At 39.6% G+C, this 19,387-nt stretch overlaps 1 protein-coding gene across 1 annotated transcript; it reads left to right on the top strand.

Moving 5' to 3' along the window:
- The first annotated feature begins 6,013 nt into the window (after positions 1–6,013).
- LOC116671730 (GTPase IMAP family member 8) lies at positions 6,014–11,992 on the top strand. Its single transcript, XM_032503184.1, has 5 exons — positions 6,014–6,145; positions 6,261–6,947; positions 7,631–8,374; positions 10,101–10,310; positions 10,411–11,992. The coding sequence occupies exons 1-5, from the start codon at positions 6,127–6,129 to the stop codon at positions 10,599–10,601; spliced, it is 1,851 nt and encodes a 616-aa protein (XP_032359075.1). The 5' UTR covers positions 6,014–6,126; the 3' UTR covers positions 10,602–11,992.
- The last annotated feature ends 7,395 nt before the right edge of the window (positions 11,993–19,387 follow it).

Raw genomic sequence — 19,387 nt, 5'->3', positions numbered from 1 at the left:
TAGCGCTAAGGGGGAACTGCAGAGTTGGGAGTCTCTGTAGGTGTGTCACTACAAGTGACTGCTTTCACATACAGTACAAGTATGATCCATTGTTTGTAGAAATATATATATTGATTACAGTATAGCCGCGTTACATCTAGAATCACACACCAATGAATTTAAAATTACAACTACAACTGAAGAAAATCATATTTGTGCATGTGAATGTATGCATACCTGTATGCTAATGTGTATTTTGTGTCGTCACATTACAGACACAGCTTTGATTTGATTAGATTAGACTGATTAAATCAGAGATCAGAGATGCAATAATGTGTGTGTACCTTCACTAATTTCTCTGTTTGCAATCTCTGGGGAGGACACAAATGGGTCTGAGCTACTACAGTATGGAGGGAGATAGAGGAATAGGTTTGCTTGTGACTAACTGCTGGGTGAACAATAAAGCAGGCCTTTCACCTCTATACAAAATGACATTTAGCCGAGGGTGCTCTCCCTTGTGGACGGAGAGAAAGGCAGAGAGGCTGAATGATAGATTGTAATATGTTGAGGAATTTAAGCGTGACCGTTTTCCAGTTTTTGTCCATTTGTGAGGGAAGTGCAAGGTCTTGTGATGTCTCACTTTTATTATATAACAAAGTCCTTGCTCCCCCAACCTAATTTCTTTCTCCTCACTCCATCCCTTTCTGTTTGCCTTTGGGCTTGCATTTGGTTTTTGCACAATAAAGCACACTAACCCCTGCCCCCAGTAACCCGATTTACTGTTTATATAACACCCTATTCTGTCGTTTTACGTTTTCAACAACATGTGGCTTATGCTCTATAATGTTGCTCCATAACACAGCATAACTGCCCTAAACTCGAAGATGTTACCTCACCTCTGGAATGTTAAATGTCGATGAGAGGAAAATCTGGGAGACCAAACACCACATTACAGGAAAGTGAGTGACAGGAAATAACATCTTCCACCTTTTCCAGGCTTGACCCCTGTGCCCTTAAGGTCTCTGCATGTTTGCCTCTCTCATAGCACCGCACTAAATCATTTACTTTTACATTTCTCCGTCTTCTGCATGTGAGTTTAAGGTTGCAGCATGTTTAAACATTTATCTTCCATCCTCTTCACTTTTTCCTGAACTCTCTAACAAACCAACACATCCTTCCTGCATGTACTTGTTTTCATTTTAGGTGTACAGCGTGTCAATTTGGATGTATTTGCTAGCAACACGGCTCTCTGGCAGCTGCAAGATCCGCGAAGTAACTGGTCCCATGACGGGGAGTTCCGGCTGATATTAAGAGGATCAGAATCTTGAACAGGACTTATACAATCATAGCCTTAAACAAACAAAGCAACTAATACAAAGATCAAAACAATACAACTCTGTGTGGCATGATCCTTCCATCTTACACATTACATTCCTGTTCAGGTTAAATATGGTTATTTATTAATCATTTGCGTCAAATCCAATGACCCAATTTCAGGTCCTGGATCAAGTTGATCTGCCCAGGATGTTGCAGACGTGTTTGATTGTTGTCTACATTAACAACCAAATGAGTATTTCAAGCAACATTTAAAGAAAAACAAATGTAAGTAAATCTTACATAAACATATGCAGCACCAATAAGTTCAACCAATGCAGGAATAACAATAAATTAAAGCCTGTAGCAAAGTAAAAATCTTGTTTTTACTGAACCTATTTAATTTGTTGTTCAAAAAAATTCCAAAACAAAGAAAGCGAAAGAGAACGGACATAAATGCATCCGGCGGAATTTACTGCAGCAACAGAGGGGGGGAGATATCTGAATGTACAAACAAAATAATTGGTAAAACGTATAACCCCTGTAAGCCTTAAAAGATATTTTATCTTTTTCTGTTACAACCTCCAGTCCCCCTGAGGCCTGTACTACGAAGCAAGATTTGCCGTCAATGAGTTAACTTCAGGTTCACCCCAGGGTTTTCTGTATGACAACAACTTGTTACCGTGTTAAATTGTTGAGCAAATTGTTGGCAACTTAAAAAAAAAAAAACGATCATTACACAATTTAAGTTACTCTATAAGTGTCCTAGTTAGCAGTGTCAGCAGTGATACCAGTCCTGGAACTGGACCACCATCAAGACTGCCAGGCTAAGTAGTTCTGCATACAATCCCATAGGACTTTGGTTCAACAGGGGGCTGCCAGAATGATTGGTAGATGAAGAGCGAGCAGATGGGGAAATGAAAAAGCTTTCATGGCAACAACGTGTTTGAGGTTGAAGGGCCACACGGGGCAACAAGCCAGTTGTACCCGACATAACTGAGGATTTCTGTTCAGTGGTCTGCTAATGCTGACATGTAGATGGAACTGGTGTTTTAAAGCTAGGTAGGCCTACGTAGAGGGTTTTGTGAAAATGTAGAGACCCAGAGTCCTAGATTCAAGGATTTCTACATCTTTTTACTCATCCTTAATAACATATCCTTGCTGCTCAGGAGAAGCTGCAAGGGTCGTCATAAACCAGTTGGCCAGCTGCAGCTTTTTCAGTGTGTGCATCCAAAAGGGCATACATGTGAAGGCTGAGGCATGCAGGACCAAGACAGGACTTATTTGATTTTATCTCTTTATTTTCCCGGAAAAAACAAGAATAGAGCTTGTGCGCCCTTTTCTCAGGTACTACTTAATTGTTTCCTTGAACAACAGTTTATGTCTTCCATTGAAGAGGACGGAAACTGAAACAGAAAATGCTCTTTTTTTGCTCTTGTTTACTCAGGGGTTGAGGATCTATGAACTAGAGACAGCTGTTTGATCTTTTTTTACAAGTCAGAGGAAGACAACCAACACACATGGACGGCAGTCTACTGTCCTGACAGTTTCTTGTGTGACAGCTGAGGTTAGTTAGACAAGATACCTAAGATAAGTGACATTTAGAAAATCGGTCTGGGTGTGATGGACAGCCGGTGTGATGGACAGCTGGTCAGACTGGTATTACAAATTTCCCAGAATCACGTCTAGGATCAGCACAATCACAGCTTGTGGCAAACCAGAAATTAGAACTAGGCTAGAAAGATAAAGAAAGATATACATTGAAAAACACAGGGCAGCTCCAGAAAATACAGTGCGACGAAGTAAATTTGTCTAATATTTGACAATATCTGTCTAAAAAGTAACCTTGACCAAAAATATATTTAATTTTTCATTTTGGTAGCTTGCAGAAAAGTTTCAGATGTAATGATTTATGTTAACAAGCTGACATAATTGAAAATTAGTCTAACGCCACATTAGCAGCACCACCGACTTACCAATCAATACTCAATTGATAATGGCATCACCGTTCTCAGAAGATCCGCTGGAGCTTGGTTTGCAGAGAGAGAGAGAGAGAGAGAGAGAGAGAGAGAGAGAGAGAGAGAGAGAGAGAGAGATGGGCTCATAAAAGTTAAAACATTTAGAGAGCAACAACCCCGTTAACATCCCAGAGGGGTATTTTCATGAAAGACAGATTTTAAGCAAAGGGAACTACCTATAGACTATGTTTAAGCTTGTTGAGCTTTGTGTTGTCAATGCTTACATCTGTTTGAATTATGATTTTATATTTTTATTTTCTCTCACGATTGCTTACCACTGCCAGGGTTGCAACTGAAATAAAAGGCTAAATCAATGTTTGTGGAAAGGACAAGTGTAATTATGGTCAGATCTTGTGGCTGACTGATGGAGAAATTATACTGATAATTATTCTCTTCTTATACTGAACTGCTCTTTAATGTTTAATTTCTTGTACTGCACTGTAACTTATATTCCTGTATTTTAATCATTTTTATCGAAAACACTTTGAATTGCCCTGTTGCTGAAATGTGCTATACAGATAAAGCTGCCTTGCCCTGACAAGTGTTTATACAACAGCTATTTTTGCCAGCTTTCCTTCTTTTTTAGAAAGCAGTGACTGTTTTGCATTTTGCCAGTAAAACCATGTGTGTTCTTAGAATTATAGTTTGGTCTTCTTATGTAAATTATGAGGCTCTGGTAGATGTATGTGATTGGTCACTCTGTGAAAACACCACCTTTTTTATGAGAACGTTAGTGTCACTGGATTGGGGAAGCCATAGGTTGATTGAATTAGAGTTTACCACCGTCGTGACACAGTTTATGCAGGACCCCGGTTATTAGGGTTAGGGAAGCCAGCTGGTAACTTAATTAAATCCAGGGCATGTTGATCTTGATTTGTAGTACATACCTCAGACAGAAAGGAGTGCAAAGGCCACAAAAACACTATTCCAGTCAATCAGCAACAAGCTGTGACAGTTGATGTTGGAGGGGAGGCAGCATGTCAATTAGGCTCGTTCGAGATGAACTGCGCCTGGCCTGTTAAGTGGACGAGAGCAGGCGTGAGCAGCAGGGGTCTTGCAGTCGGTGAAAAGCAAGGGGGTAAGCCTCTCCTCTCTAAGCGCAGCTCCCATGGCGACATTTTAATGCTACGAGGCCATCACTTGCAGTTAGCATCCCATTGACTGCCATTCATTTTGGCGCCACTTTGACAGTGAATAACTTTACATCTGAAGTGTATCAAGACTCTATTTGTGCATTGTTTATTTCCAAAGAAACACGACAATGTATAAAAGACTCCATTACCTTGTAGCTCACATTATGGCTCCGTAGCAGACGTTTTTGTAAAAATAAGCTAACGATTGTGTCATAACCACGCGACTTACTGTCGCATAGTCAACAAATCACCGTATTGCCAGGAGAAGCTTGCAGACAGTTTTGACTTACATCAACTGTTTAGGTTTAATTACTAACGTTAACTAGCATGTTAGTTAGCAGTAATTAGCCTGTATCTCTGTTATCTCCTAACACACCTATGGTCTCCATCTCTGCTGATTGGGAATGATTGAGATTTGTTTAGGCACAGCTACCAGAAGACTTACAACTTTCAGACATGTTGCCCATGTCACAACTACGTCGTCAAGCTCAGTTGTAGGCTACGTAATAATGCCAAGCCATCAGCGTAAAAATGCTTCTATTTTCCTTCACTGGTCTCCGTCCAGAACAACGAGATCTGTTGGTCCATTTCTTTAACTGTCTATGGTGAAAAGCAACTGTGCTGCCTGCTTCTCATGACTGCGGCTGCCTTGCTCTCATGGGCAGTATTTGTCAATATTTAACCCGCAGAGCCGTTTATTTAAGTTAGAAGAATAGCAATCTGATAAAGTATTGTACAAATTATGCTAATGTTTAATTGTGCTCATTTGTGCCCCAGCATTAGAGAGGATTTTCAGTAGCATCACTGTAGTTTGCTAATGTCCAAAGTAAGCACCGCACCATTTGACTCCAGAGAGCGGGATTAACATGAATAATTATTATTATTATTATTATTATTAACAGATGAAATGGTATTACTAGGGTCTTACTGGTCATGCTGGCAAGCTTTCTGTGGCATACTGGTATTAGATATGCAGCTTAAAATGGTGCTCACATATTGTTGATTGAGTCAATAAAGTTTATATACACTATTACCCTAAAATATAGGGAAAATTACTGCACCAAGACATTAACCAACATCGACATGTGTGTGTTCCTATTAATTTGGTTATGTAAGGGAGCTGGCAGCGGCAGCCGGTAAAAGCCGACACTGGCAAGCTGCTCTAGGATCTGGAATTGCTCCAGAACAACCAGTTCAACAACATACCCAGGCTGAGTGACATAGTTTCTAGGTCTAAGCAACAGCTGACGTTTTTTTTTATTTCATTCCCTCTGATAAGACAGCAAGAATTAACAAAAGGAAATGCTGCACATAAACCAAGTCTAAGTGTTTGGAAATCTGCCCTATTAAATGTATTTTTTGGATAAATCTGTGACATCTGAGAAGTTTAATAGGGTACACCTGACAGCAGCCACATGTTGCTGATGTGGATATATAATGAACATTTCAAAACTTGACAGAAATTGGAGGAATCCAACAAACAGCAAACAGAACAAGTTCTTATCTTGTCCAATCTTAGCTCATCTACAAAAAGGTATGCCGTTGGTCTATTAGACAATAATGAAAAAGGGAGTGGCTAAAAAAACAAGTGTGATCAGTGTTACATTCCGTGCTCACACAGTCATCAACAAGACATAAAGGAAATCAAACCCATTAAAAGCCTTTATGGATGTTCTGAAAACATGAATACATCTACCAAAGGTGAGTCCATAAAGTCTGATAAGGTGAATGAAAGATGTGTTTCAACAGTCTTTCTGTCTTCAAGTATTAATATTTGTTTTCGTGTCTGTTCTCTGTCTCACTTTCTTTCTGACAGAGCTTAATGCGGTGCTCGTGGGGTCAAAAAGCTCCCGGAAATGTCTAGTTGGGAACATCATCCTGGGAAGACAGGCGTTTGATCCAAGAGATGTAACATCTCATTGTGAGAGGGGAGAGAGAAAAATATTTGGGCGAACAGTCACATTGGTCACATCTCCAGGGTGGCTGCGTGGATATACCCTGTATCATACACCAGAACTTTTCAAGAACGAAGCGATTCTCAGTGTCACTCTGTGTCCACCTGGACTGCACAGTTTTATCCTGGTGATTAATGCTGAACTACCATTCAAAAAAGAATCCAAGAAGGCAACAAGAGAGCACTTGCAACACTTTTTTGGTGACAAGGTGTGGGATCACACGATTGTGGCCTTCAGCCAAAGAGGCCAGATAGGCCACACAACCATAGAGGATTACATCACGAGGGAAGGAGCGCCACTCCAGTCCCTTTTAGAGGCATGTGGTAACAGATATCTCACTCTTTATGACGATGGCGCCAACAACGACGTAAAGGTCAAAGAGCTGTTTGAGAAGATTGACGCATTGGTGGCCAAAAACGGATGGTATGAAGCAGACAATACGCTGTTGCAAAGTACGGAGTTGAAGAGGAAGGGAGTGGCCGAAAAAGCTGAGGAGTTGCGTCTTCAATCGCAACAACAAAGACAAGAGCTCAGAAATCTCCTGACAGGTCAGTGGAGTTTGTTAGATTAGATTATGTAACTTTAAAGAAAGCTATTATTTTTTGTAGTTATAGCTATCATACCTCGGTAATAATAGCTTTGTAGTCACCATTTCATTGCTGAGATGTGTGAACATTGTAAATAAGGTCCAAAGTTGAAACAATCACCAGTTGTCAGACGATGAATCCTTTGCTCTGTCTGGAAAGACGGCACACGTAGGTGTCAGTTTACATGCAGAAAATATTTTCCATGTGAAAATAAAAAACATGCTAAAACATGAATAAAATGTCTTGTAACTAAATACAACCATTGCGGAATTAACTTCAGGCAACTATTATATCTGACCAAACATACTGGGTCAACTATAAAGTCCTTTGCTAGTAGTCAATGTTTTATTGTCCGCAAGCATTTACAGACATGTTACCTCGTTGGAAATCCTCCGTTGCTGTGAGGAATTTCCCATAATCCCGCGCTACTACTATTCAAAGCAATTTGATTAACAGTAGATGGCATAGTTATGCCAATTTAGTAGAATTTAATCCAAATCCATTCAAAGTTACAATTGCTAACAGTAAGTTTCCAGAGTTACATCTCACAGTCTAGTTTAAAAATAATATATATATTATACTAAAGAACAATACCCATTGCCCTTTATAAGTATCATATTTCCAATTTTCATCTTATTTTGCAGAGCCAGCACCCAACCTCAAGATCTTGATGGTCGGATGGGTGTTTTCCGGGAAGAGTTTAAGTGGGAACACTATTTTGAGCGCTGAGGACTTTCATTCTGGTGACAGAACGGTGAAAGCTTTAAAGCGAAGCGGTGAGGTTGGTGGAAGAGAGGTGGTCATCGTGGACACTCCTGGATGGTGGAAATTCTTCCCAGCGATGTTTACTCCTTGGACTTTGAGATCTGAGATTTTGAATGGAGTGTCTCTGTGCTCACCATCCCCAAATGTAATATTGCTGGCAGTGCCGGTTGACACATCGTTCACCGATGAACAGAGAAGAGTCACAGAGAGCAACATGAGGCTGCTTGGACAGAGAGTGTGGAGACATGTTATTGTGTTGTTTACATTTGGGGACGCTATGGGGTACAAAACTATTGAGCAACACATTGAAAGTGAAGGCAAGGCTCTCCGTTGGCTTATTGAGAAATGTGGAAACAGGTATCATGTCCTAGACAATACGAGCAATGCTGATGATCAGGTAACAGAGCTGCTTCAAAAGATGGAGGAGATGGTGGCAGGAAACAGCTCTTTTTACATCAGTCGCTACCCTGAAACCGGGAATCCACATACTGAGGAAGACGATACAACTGAAAGCAAAGATGAGAACACAACCAAGGAGATCACAGAACAACTTTTCATTGAGTGGGATCGCAATAACTGGGAAAAACACTATAGCCATCACAGTATGGCCTCCCCACTTAACAGTAAGTATCCAGAGATATACAGAACAATATTTGGTACAGGTCCCATTTTGCAAACAGTAAGATTTTCCATGTCTTTTTGATTTTAAAGCAGGTTGAGTTGCTGTATGCTTTGAAAGTATCAAAAGGAACAGCCCAAAACTGTGCCTTTAAACGAGTCATACTTCCGTGCTGTTGTGATGTCACAGCTATGCAGTAGGTAGAAAGTGCAGTGATTGCAATGACAATGCAGAAACTTCAAGAGACCAGATCAGGAAGAAACGGAAACACTGAACAATCAAGAGCAGAATGGAGTTTTTCGGATGGGGGCTTAAAGAGACAGGTGCTATAACGAAGCGTTTCAGACAGAAGGTTAACACAGCTAATTCAGAAAGACAGTATGAGTGGAATGATGTGTTTTTTGAAAATTAAAGCATTTAAACATGTTCTAGTAGAAACCCAAAATGCCAGAATGAAGCTGAAAATGAGCATGACATTGGAGCTTTAACACATAATTACAATAAAACAGAGGAACTGTTGACGGTTTTGTTTATAATTTATGTGATTAAGTTCCAGTTGACGTAGTAGTTCGGAAGTTAGGGATAGACCGATTATCAGCCCTAGCCGATTAACGGCCCGTGTTTTGGGAGTTTGTATCTTATCTGTATCAGCGTTTTATTTGCCTGATAACTATTAAAACAATTAATTGAAAAATGCGCTACAGCTCTGTCTGTCCCTAGGCTTCGGTTTCACTCACCACTGAATCTGACTTAATGTCCCGCCCACAACAATATCCGACTAACTTTTACTGTGTATTATGTAGAAAGTTTCTAATAATTGCTTAAAGCATTTAAACAACATTTTGTGTTGGAGTGTGTTACATTCCAAAATCTTAAATTTTCTTAATTAAAGATTTTCATTTTCACTGTAAAATTAAAAAAAAAAACGTTTATTAGTTTCATTAACTGCTAAAAATTGGTGTCGGCCCTCAAAAACCAGTGTCGGTCAATCCCTAATAGAAGTATATGAAGGTAAACATGATGCAAAATCCGGGAGATTGTAGACTTGATGTAAGCACTTGTAGAACTAAAATCTAAACTTGTATATTAAACACAGGTATAAAATATTCACACACGTGTGAGCTGAATTGGAATGTCCAAAGGTACAGATTTGTTTTGCACAACATTTGTCACAACAAGTGTTGCAAAGGTAAAAGTGTGCAGATTTGTCCCTTTGTGATGCTGAGAGCACATATGTGAAGTTGCAGTGACCAATTCGAGAGGTTATAATCACCAAGTTGTCATGGGGGTGGGAAGTGGACACATTAGAAAAAGTCTTCCGGTCATTGTATTTATATTAATCTCAATCTACACATTTGTGAATGTTATTTCTGTGGCTTTACATTCAGAACATGGGTTGTGAATATATTTTATAAATGAAAATTTCATAAATCATTTCTTTCTATGGCCTCGTGTGTGAATATTTTGTCAAAATTTTAAAATATTTACATCAGGTCTACAATTACAAATACAGTACATGTTGCACCGTATTTACCTTCATAGAAGTTGTCTTTGGTAGTTTACGCGACATTGCCCTGTAGTGTATTAACAACTTGCTCCATGCAGCCCATACCTGGAGATAACTGCACACATTAATCCTAAAGGGACCTGTATTACATTACATTCCAGCAGCATCTTAAATTAATTTTATCTTTTGTAGAACAAACATGTTTATGGTATTTTCTAACCAGTGAGTGAGGACAAGCAGACATCTGGGAGTTCAGAAGGAGAGAAAGAACAAATGGAGCACCGACATGAAGATGACTTTGAGACTTACTTTGGTGCTTCAAGTAAAGGCGATGCAGCATCTGGGCCTCTGAACAGATGGATGGGACTGCTGGAGCGAGAGTGGAGCAGACGAGAGGTGGCCATGGAGCAGGCTTGGACGTATTTCTACAAAGGTGAATAAATCAAATACCTACAAGCAGGTAACTTCTGTCTTGTTTAGTTTTGTATTGCTTTTAAAGTTCTGATTCTTTTTTTTCTTTTTTTTCACCGAAGACGGGAATGCCGACTCTGAGCCAGATAGGTATCGACTGCTGAAATCAAGAGAAAAAGTAAGATTGTGGCTGAAAACTCAACATACATCATCTGCGCTCGGGACAGATTCTGGGATAGACTCAAACACCATCGAGAAATCGGAGGAAGAGATACTGAGAGAAGACTACAGGAAGACTGTAGAAAGACACTGAGAATGGACACTTGCTGTCACATCTTGGTCTCATCCAAGACTAGCGAGTTCCGTCGTAGGAGTGTTGATTTATGCAGCAGTGACCACCGCAACACATTCTGACGCCTCTGTTCCACAATACAATGAAAGAATGTATAATGTACATTTACGCGTAAACATGTAAAAAGTCCTGCTAGCAATTCGGTTATCAAGACTATTTTTGGCAATTTCTTTCCTTATTCGTGACACCAAAGGAAATAACTGCGTTTACGCACAATCAGCCATTTTAAAAGTCTTCACTATGGCCTGAGTTTTCCAAAGGTTTTGTTTACAGTGACCCAAATCGCCGTTTGTGTGCAGACAAAAGGCCAAAAGTCATACAAAAAAAGTACATGTACATGTGGACTAGTCCCCAATTCTGGGAAGTAAGTAGGGAATATCAGAAACATTCCAAATATTACAAAGCTCTGAGGGTCGGACAAACAAAAATTTGCTCATGCTCATAATTCCTGTATTACGATACAGCCAACACTCACAGTTGTGACTTTTATTTTTGCTATTTTTATCTAGCTATTTCTTATCTTGTTAATCTGTGCTGTAAGGTTGCATGTTGAGGTTGTGGGTTAGGGTTAGGGTTAGGGTTAGGCAGTGTGTGATCATTCATTTAACCCATTTTGCTCTTTGGGGCGCAGAGGTCATTGATGAACTTTCTCCAGCTTGTTGGGCGGCTGTCTCTGCTTCCTGATTGGACATTCGAGTTGAAGATGCAGATTTTAAAAAAAGTGTTTTGAATTCCATATTTGTCTTAGAAATAAGAAGGATGATCTTGCCTTTCCTATTCCTGTTTGTATGTCATTATCACTGCCATTGTCCTACCTAACAACGCTTCCCAGGTACGTAAATACGACCACTTTTTTTGTGCTTCTCAGTCCAGGTTTATGGCATTTTGTTTTATGGTTGATATTAATCACCTTGGTTTTTGATTTATTGGTGAGGAGTCCGGCAGAGGCTGCAATTGTGGCATGTTTTGGGAGTTCGGTCTGCATTTGTGTAGACATGTGACAAGAAGACTATATCATCTGCCAAGTCCAAGTCTTCTAATTGGGACTACAGTCTACTGTATCCCCAGGTTTTGTTCAGTAATGGTTGTCTTCAAGATACAGTCAATGGATTTGATCAGTAGGTTGAATGCTGGGAAGTGAGATACGCTCCATTTTCCCAAGAAATACACCTGGGGAACCCAGGATAATTAGTATATACAGTATATGCCGGTGTGCACGGTTGTATTGTATATACTGAATTAAAGATGCTTCATCAAATCTTTATTAAAGCTACCACGCAAATGCCGCTGCTTAATAATAAAGTCCAACCTTGAAATTTTGTTACTATGTTAATAAAGCTGGATAAAATTTTCAGGTACAGTGTTTTTTTCCCCCAATTACTTTTCATACAAGAACTGCAGTTTACCGTTCAGCTGTGGGGCAAAATACGTTTACAATCGCTGTGAACAAAAAATCTGTCAACAAAGGCTCTGCAGGCAGGCAATCAAGTGGCTGGTAGGCATGTAACATGTACTTGATTATTAAAGTCATCTTCGGCACAAAAACTTGGTACAGAACAAGGAAAGAAATGAAACAGTGTAAGTATATTTACTTTGTTTCACTAAACTTTTAATGATGAATTGTCAATCTACAGAGTAGGACACAAACAACACCCATCTAACTGATCACGCAAAATCCCTGTACTCACATGGTGACGAACATGCATGGGACCATAGTTACCGAATTATTTGCATTGTTTTGCTTTTACACCACAAAACAAACCAATCAAAACAGGCGAACACACTACAGTTTGTTTGAACTTTACCAGACAGCTTAACTACCAAGAACAACAACAGTCCTGTGCCTCAAACCAGCAACATAACCCGCACAAATGGCTTCGGGTGATAGATTTCTTCCTTCCCCGCCACTGCATAGATCAGCACCATAAAGATATCCATTCGCTACAATATACTTTGGAGAATTCACACTGTTAAATAGTTTTTAGGAATAAAACAGAAGATTAAACAATTATAAATGGTGGGCATTGTGTATTATCCACCTCAATGTACCTTTATGACAAATTACCACATAATGTAAAGAGAATATCAAAAAACAACATGAAAAAGTCATCACTTCACAGACGGGAAATAGAGGGAGATGGGTAACAAGGATAAGATGAAGTAGACAGAAGGGTCTGAGAGAGCAGCATCACATGAAGAGTGACCAAGCATGTTCTTGAATCCTGCTTATTCCCCTGGGCTCATCCGCAGGACTGTTAGACGGGATCAGAAGGACAAGAGATTACGAGCAGAATGGCAAGACGGGATCACAATGAACATTCATCCAGAGCTCAACTCTCTAAATTTCTGTATACACAGAGACAAATATCAATATATATCTATTTATATAGATATATATATATATACATATTTATAGTAATGATGTGTAGTGTCAGTTAACATGCAGTGTTATAATTTATAGTATAATAAAAGCAATCGATAGGCATTCATGTTTCAGCAAGTGCCTTTGTGTGGTTCTGGCTGAACAACGATTTTCTTTCTTTGTTGTGTCCTCTTCAGGGAGACTTTTTAAATTAATTTTCACTGGGCACACTATAGGTCACTCTTTTCTGCTGTAGCTATGTATGTGACTTGAAAATGTTTCAGCTTGACCCTTTATGATGTCGCAAAGACTAGAGAAAAACAGAATATATAACAAAATAACAGTGAGAAGTGAATTTAAGGGTTATAACTTTTATAGCTCAGTTTATACACACACACACACACACACACACACACACACACACACACACACACACACACACACACACACACACACACACACACACACACACACACACACACACACACACACACACACACACACACACACACACACACACACACACACACACACACACACACACACACAAGATTGTGGTCAAGCTTTCCCTCACCGCAAGTGCTGCAAGCGTTTAAACACAAGTTTAATCATGTGTTAGTTGCTAAAAAGGTGGATCTGGTGTTTTGTACGGATATTGCTGGGAAAACAAATGAGATAGATTTTGAAAATGTTCCAGATACGTTCAGTATAAACATTTTGGGACTTGGCAATTAAAACCCTAGCGTTACATTTCTGCCTAAGCGGATTTGCTGTTACAAATTTGTAGTATAAAAACAAAATGCTAGGGCACACTCTGCACTCTCTACAAGCTTACAGCTATACAGAACAAAAAAAACAGATTAATTGCAAAAGCCATCCAATTAAGGCAAAAGTAAAACTTAAATATGAATGCACCTTTACTGTTCTGGGATAAAGGAGAGGACAGGACACAGATATGTGAAGCCATGGTATCTATAATGCCTATTGCTTAGATTACACATTGTAAGATGTACATACATCTATATATCTGCATAAACTGTGGTTTTCATCAGTATCTAAAATTCCAAGTGTTTTGAATGCAACATGAAACAAACTGATGTGTCTGTTTTCCCGCAAGACATAGCAAGAAGAAAGTCCTCTTTGTGCTAAATCAGATAAAAAAAAGTCAGAGAGCAGTGTTTCCGCTTCCCGAGTCCATCTTAATCCCAAAGCCACAACAGCAATGACCCAGTTACAAGCTTTCTAAGAACACAAGGAAAAAATGAAATCAGGGTTTAAAGAGAAAAAGCAGCGCTTTAAATATGACAGTTATCTATATTGTTTTCTCCTGGACAAGGTTAATTTATTACTCATTTAGTTTTAGACAACAAAAGGTTGTTTTCACAAGGAGATAAGTATCCCACTCTCTCATTAACAAATTAATTTCAGCTGTTCTGAAACAAATGATCGGAAAGTCTTCTATCTGCTCGGCATAAGCATTTTCCGAGATGCTCTGCAAGTGTGCGTTTCCACTACCCTGGAAATCCAAAATTCTTGCGAGAGCACAATTTGAATTTTTTCAGCAAATTACTCTGGCATTGAGTATTGCTGCACATTAACTATATCGCCCCGTTTGTTGTTGTGATTGGTCGTAGTGTTATCCAATTGCGTGCAGTGAGATTTTCAGACGCACACTTGGTGCCACCCCTTGAGATGGGCAAGTTTCATTACTCAATGGCAGGCCGTTAATACTTGGGATTTGGGTCTGGATTTCCAGGCTACAATTCCACAATAGCAAAAACAAACACATCCAGCAGATACGCAGTATATCAGCATGCATTTGGAGTCATGTTTCTGGCCACCTGGTCAATTGAAGTTCAATATTCACTCTCTTTTAGCTTTGCATTTGGTCTCCACCAACTCCTACGCAAACTATATGGAAAGTTATTTGCTTAATGCTCCACTATATTCCCAAGCGGCAGTCAAACATTTTCTGGTGTGGACAGTCTCGCACTGGCTGGAAAAAAACTCTGAAAACAACTGTGCAGTAATCAGCACTTAAGAGTATCCCCAGCTCCAAGCAGCTCGCACTGAGTGGGAGAGAAACCACCAACCTCCATCCACATCAACAGAAGATCATTACTTGATGGTCTTTTCAAGTTAACAAGTCCTTTAATTTAAAACAACAAAAGATATAGTGTGGTGGTACTTTCCGAAATGACTATTTTGGTTCTTCTTGATGAAAGAGTCTTGAGAAAAAAAATTTCTTTTAAAATAGGAACCTTTTCTTCATTTTACATTAAAGATTAAGAAAGATTGGCAAACTCCTTTCAATGCAAAGGAAAAGCGGCTCTTCTTCGAGCTCCTTACGGATACTCTAAGGGAGACGCCAGCCATCCTCCTGAGGAAACCCATTTTGGCCGCTTGTACCCTGGAACTTCTTCTTCTTTCGGTCATTGATTGGTCATGACTCAGCCTTCATGATTATAGGTGAGGGTAGGAACAAAAATTCACCTGTAGAATGAAAGCTCTGTCTTCTGGTTCAGCTCTCTTTTTGTCACAACGGTGCGATAGAGTGAATGTAATAGCGCCCCCGCTGTGCCGGTTCCCTGACGAATCTCACGCTCCATTGTCCCTCACTCGCGAACCCCAAGGTACTTGAACTCCTTTACTTGGGTAAGGACTCATTCCCTACCCAGAGTACGTGGCAGCGCACCCGACCCCGTGCAGCAGTTCCTCCCACAGGTGGTGGGTCCATGTTATGTCTGACTGACTGAAATGGGATAACAATTACTTTTTAGAAATGTTTCATGATAAATTGTCTCTAGAAGATTAATCAACTTTCGTTTTTGTTAAAGAAGAAAAAAGAAATTTGCAATACAAAATACTATTGAATCACAATGCAAATTGAATCGGCATCCATATATTGTGAAAGAATTAAATCAGGACAAAAGCATATCATCCCAGCCCTATGATGCTAATGCTGCAATCCCAGAACATATCCTAACCAGAAGAGATGGAACCTTTGACTTTGAACTCTATGGGGAGAAACTTTAAAAACACAACACGGTGGCCAGAGAATAACTGCAGTAACACAAAAATGGAAGGTTCGGTTGGTTAAAGTGTGTTCAGTGTGCATGTAACTGATTGTAAGAAAATTGTAGTATCAATGATTAGGTAATTTTGTACACTGACAGGGAGTGTAGAAGATTGCACAGTATTATGTTGTTTGTGTTCACATCTTTCATGACACAGGTGGTACTGACTTGGAGGATGTTAGTGAATGAGACAGAGGACATCACTTAATCACAACATGACGGCTGATGTGTCTTAGTTTGAGTTATCACAAAGAAGCATCTGGCTGTCCCATGTACTCCTCACATAAAAGGCAAACGGCTTAGAATAAAATGGCAGACAAGAGATTAAAAAGGCACTGCGGGTGAAGAGATTTCATACTTCTGATAGATGAGATGAACAAGGGCATGTCAAAGCTGACAAACAGCCAGTTGGAACTCTTTCTTTCAATGTAGAAAAAGAAGAGATTAGGTGAGAGAGACTGAATGAGGGAGAGAAAAATATTAATCAGGTTTTTAAGAGGGTAGGGTTGAAGAGTGTGTGGGACCAAGGGAGCAGGTTATAAATGTGGAATCTAAATGAAAACAGGACAGTGAATTGACTTTCAGGGAATTTAAAAGTTAAAATGATAATTTGGCAAAGGGTACACAGATTTTAGCAAAAGAGGCTGAGCCAGATAAGCCTCTCTGCTCTACTGACCCTTGAGATGAGGCATAGAGAACACAGGAGGGGATGGACAGCACAGACAAATAATTTTGATGTTCTTTACTAAACATTTGATAACAAAACAAAGATTTTGCCACCTGCTCAGCGTGTACATAAAGTAAACACAGAAAACCTTAAACAAACACAACAATGTTTACGGTACAGTACTGCCAATGTAACCCGCATTTAAATGCATACATTCAAATCCTTATCACTCTGAGCATACACTGCACTGTGCCTTGCGATTATTTTCATAATTTTTATTTGTTGATCATTTTCTTTATTCATCGATTCAGAGTTTACACTATAAGTCCATCAAGACTTTGCAGACATTATTCAGCAGTTCAAATAAATAAATAAAACATATAGTGACAACAAACTGATTAAAGCTGAGAATCCTCACATTTACAGTGAGACGCTGGAAACAGGGTAAACGGTGGCATTCTTAAACAGTTTGTCAGAAGTGTTCTTGATTTGTTAGTTGTGGTTGAGCCACTGCAAATCATAAACAGAAATAGTTTCACATTTTGAAAACTACACGTTTGCTTTCTTGATGTGCGTTAGAGGAGAACAGTGATACAACTTATGAAACGGAGAGTGGTATAAATATTGTCACCAAGAAGTGTATTTCCTAAAATTTTGAATTGCTCTCATAATCAAGTCATTGTTTAAGCATAACTTCCAAAACTGAGAAGAATATGGCATGCAAAGCCTTTTGTTCCGCTATAGCATCTCCCTGTGAGCCAATCAGATGACCTTACTTGGTTAAGCAGTCAAGTCAGCTAAAGATAACATGGGGTTTGGCTAACAGGCCTAAAGGGAGAAAGATTGGTGAGCTAGTTGCCCATCTACATCAGGTAGGTGTGCAACACTGAGCCTATTAGACCTGGTTCACAGGAGACACTGATGTCCTCATGTAAACAAACATCATTTTAAGCAAACTAAGTCCACATTTCTCATTAGGCGGTGACCTCTCGCGGTTTTAATTATTATCGCAAGAGCAAACAAGGAAGTGAGATAGCAATGTATAAAATGCACCAAATTCTGCTTAAGGATGTTGGTTCGGGTGGTGGAAGGGTCAAACAAACACAGGAATTTAACTGAGGAGACCGGGGTTTGTATCCCGACCAAAAGTCAGCCTTTCATGTCTTAATGTAACTAGTTTCATTTCACAATGTTTCCTACTTGTTGAAAACTGCGGCCGATATGTTAAACAGAATTGTCACATGACTACGGTCACATGATTAATTCGCCACCGTGCGGCGAAAAGAATAGCCATTTGTGTTATTTTGAAAATCATTGTAAATCAACCTGTAATGACGTTTAGGTATGAGGATGTGTCGGCCTGTTTCTCCCAAATCTGCCCTTGAAAAAAAGCAGCACCACAGATGACTGTATCAGCCCAGTATCTAGGAATTCAACTTTTGATGGATGATCCTGCTGGATAAAATGTATGTAGTACCAACATTCAGTAAGTAAGTACAGTAAGTAATGCAATGTTTACGTACATGGAAAAAAGTTTGGATATAGCCAGACCGAATGCGACAAACTACAAAAAAAAAAAAAAAAAGCCAACTTTCCAGTAATTTCTTCTAAAAATCCATGAACCCTGAAGGAGAACAACAGGATGGCCTTGAATCTTTCAATTTAGTATGGGCTTAAACTGAAGTGAATGAAATACAGAGAAAATTTAGCAGTCTCGTAGAAGAGAATAAAGTTTTTGTCATGTCTACATGACCAACAATACATTTTTCTTGTTCTCTTTTTTCTCTCCCTAACCTTAACCATGTCATTTGAATTGCCTAATTTTGACCATGTTTGCACTGCATTTTTAACTGGTGAATCAGCCACTTTGCCCCCCCCACCCAGGTAACGTTTTAATCGATTGTTTCAGTATATTATTATTAACATGTCTTCTGGCTGGAGCTGCTGCATGAGGAAGGGACAGTTAACCTATGATCGGAGGGATAAGTGGGAGAATATAACGGCAAGTCGATTGGTAGATTGTAGAGTTAGAGTAAGAACAAGAGAAAGAATGACATATGTGGATGAATGGAAGAGAGAGGGGAATAGTGGAAATGAAGGGAAAGAAAATGGTGAAAAATAGAGAGGAAAAGGGAAGGTGTCCATATGCGTGGAGACAGAAGATGGCTTGGCATCAAGCATTTCTGTGAAGGATTAAGGTTACTGCTCGAACTTAAATAGTGGATACCTCCACACACACACACACACACCACACACAACACACACACACACACCACACACCACACCACACACACACACACACACACACACACACACACACACACACACACACACACCACCACACCACACACACACACACCCCACCAACACACACACACACACACACACACACACACCACACCACACACACACACAAAGGAGCACTCTGCCATGGGTTGAAATGACAATGATAATAATAATTGCAGTGATTACCGCTTGTTCCATATCTCCAAGCCATTACTCCCGTGTGTTTATTCTTTTGTACTCAACTGTGCAGTTTGCACTAAATCTTCTCTATCTCTGTGGCTTTCAGCAAGCACAGCTGGGAGAGGAGGAGAGGCGATTACAAAGAAAATATACATCCACTTACTCTGGAATCCCC

This window comes from Etheostoma spectabile, chromosome 21, assembly GCF_008692095.1.
Source record: "Etheostoma spectabile isolate EspeVRDwgs_2016 chromosome 21, UIUC_Espe_1.0, whole genome shotgun sequence".
NCBI lineage: Eukaryota > Metazoa > Chordata > Actinopteri > Perciformes > Percidae > Etheostoma > Etheostoma spectabile.
This window is presented reverse-complemented; position numbering and strand designations above follow the sequence as displayed.

What these genes read in the sequence shown, in the direction of transcription:
- LOC116671730 (XM_032503184.1), top strand. An exon ending in GCTCAGAAATCTCCTGACAG is followed by an intron (nt 6,948 to 7,630) that starts GTCAGTGGAGTT and finishes CTTATTTTGCAG; the next exon opens with AGCCAGCACCCAACCTCAAG. An exon ending in TTGGACGTATTTCTACAAAG is followed by an intron (nt 10,311 to 10,410) that starts GTGAATAAATCA and finishes TTTTCACCGAAG; the next exon opens with ACGGGAATGCCGACTCTGAG.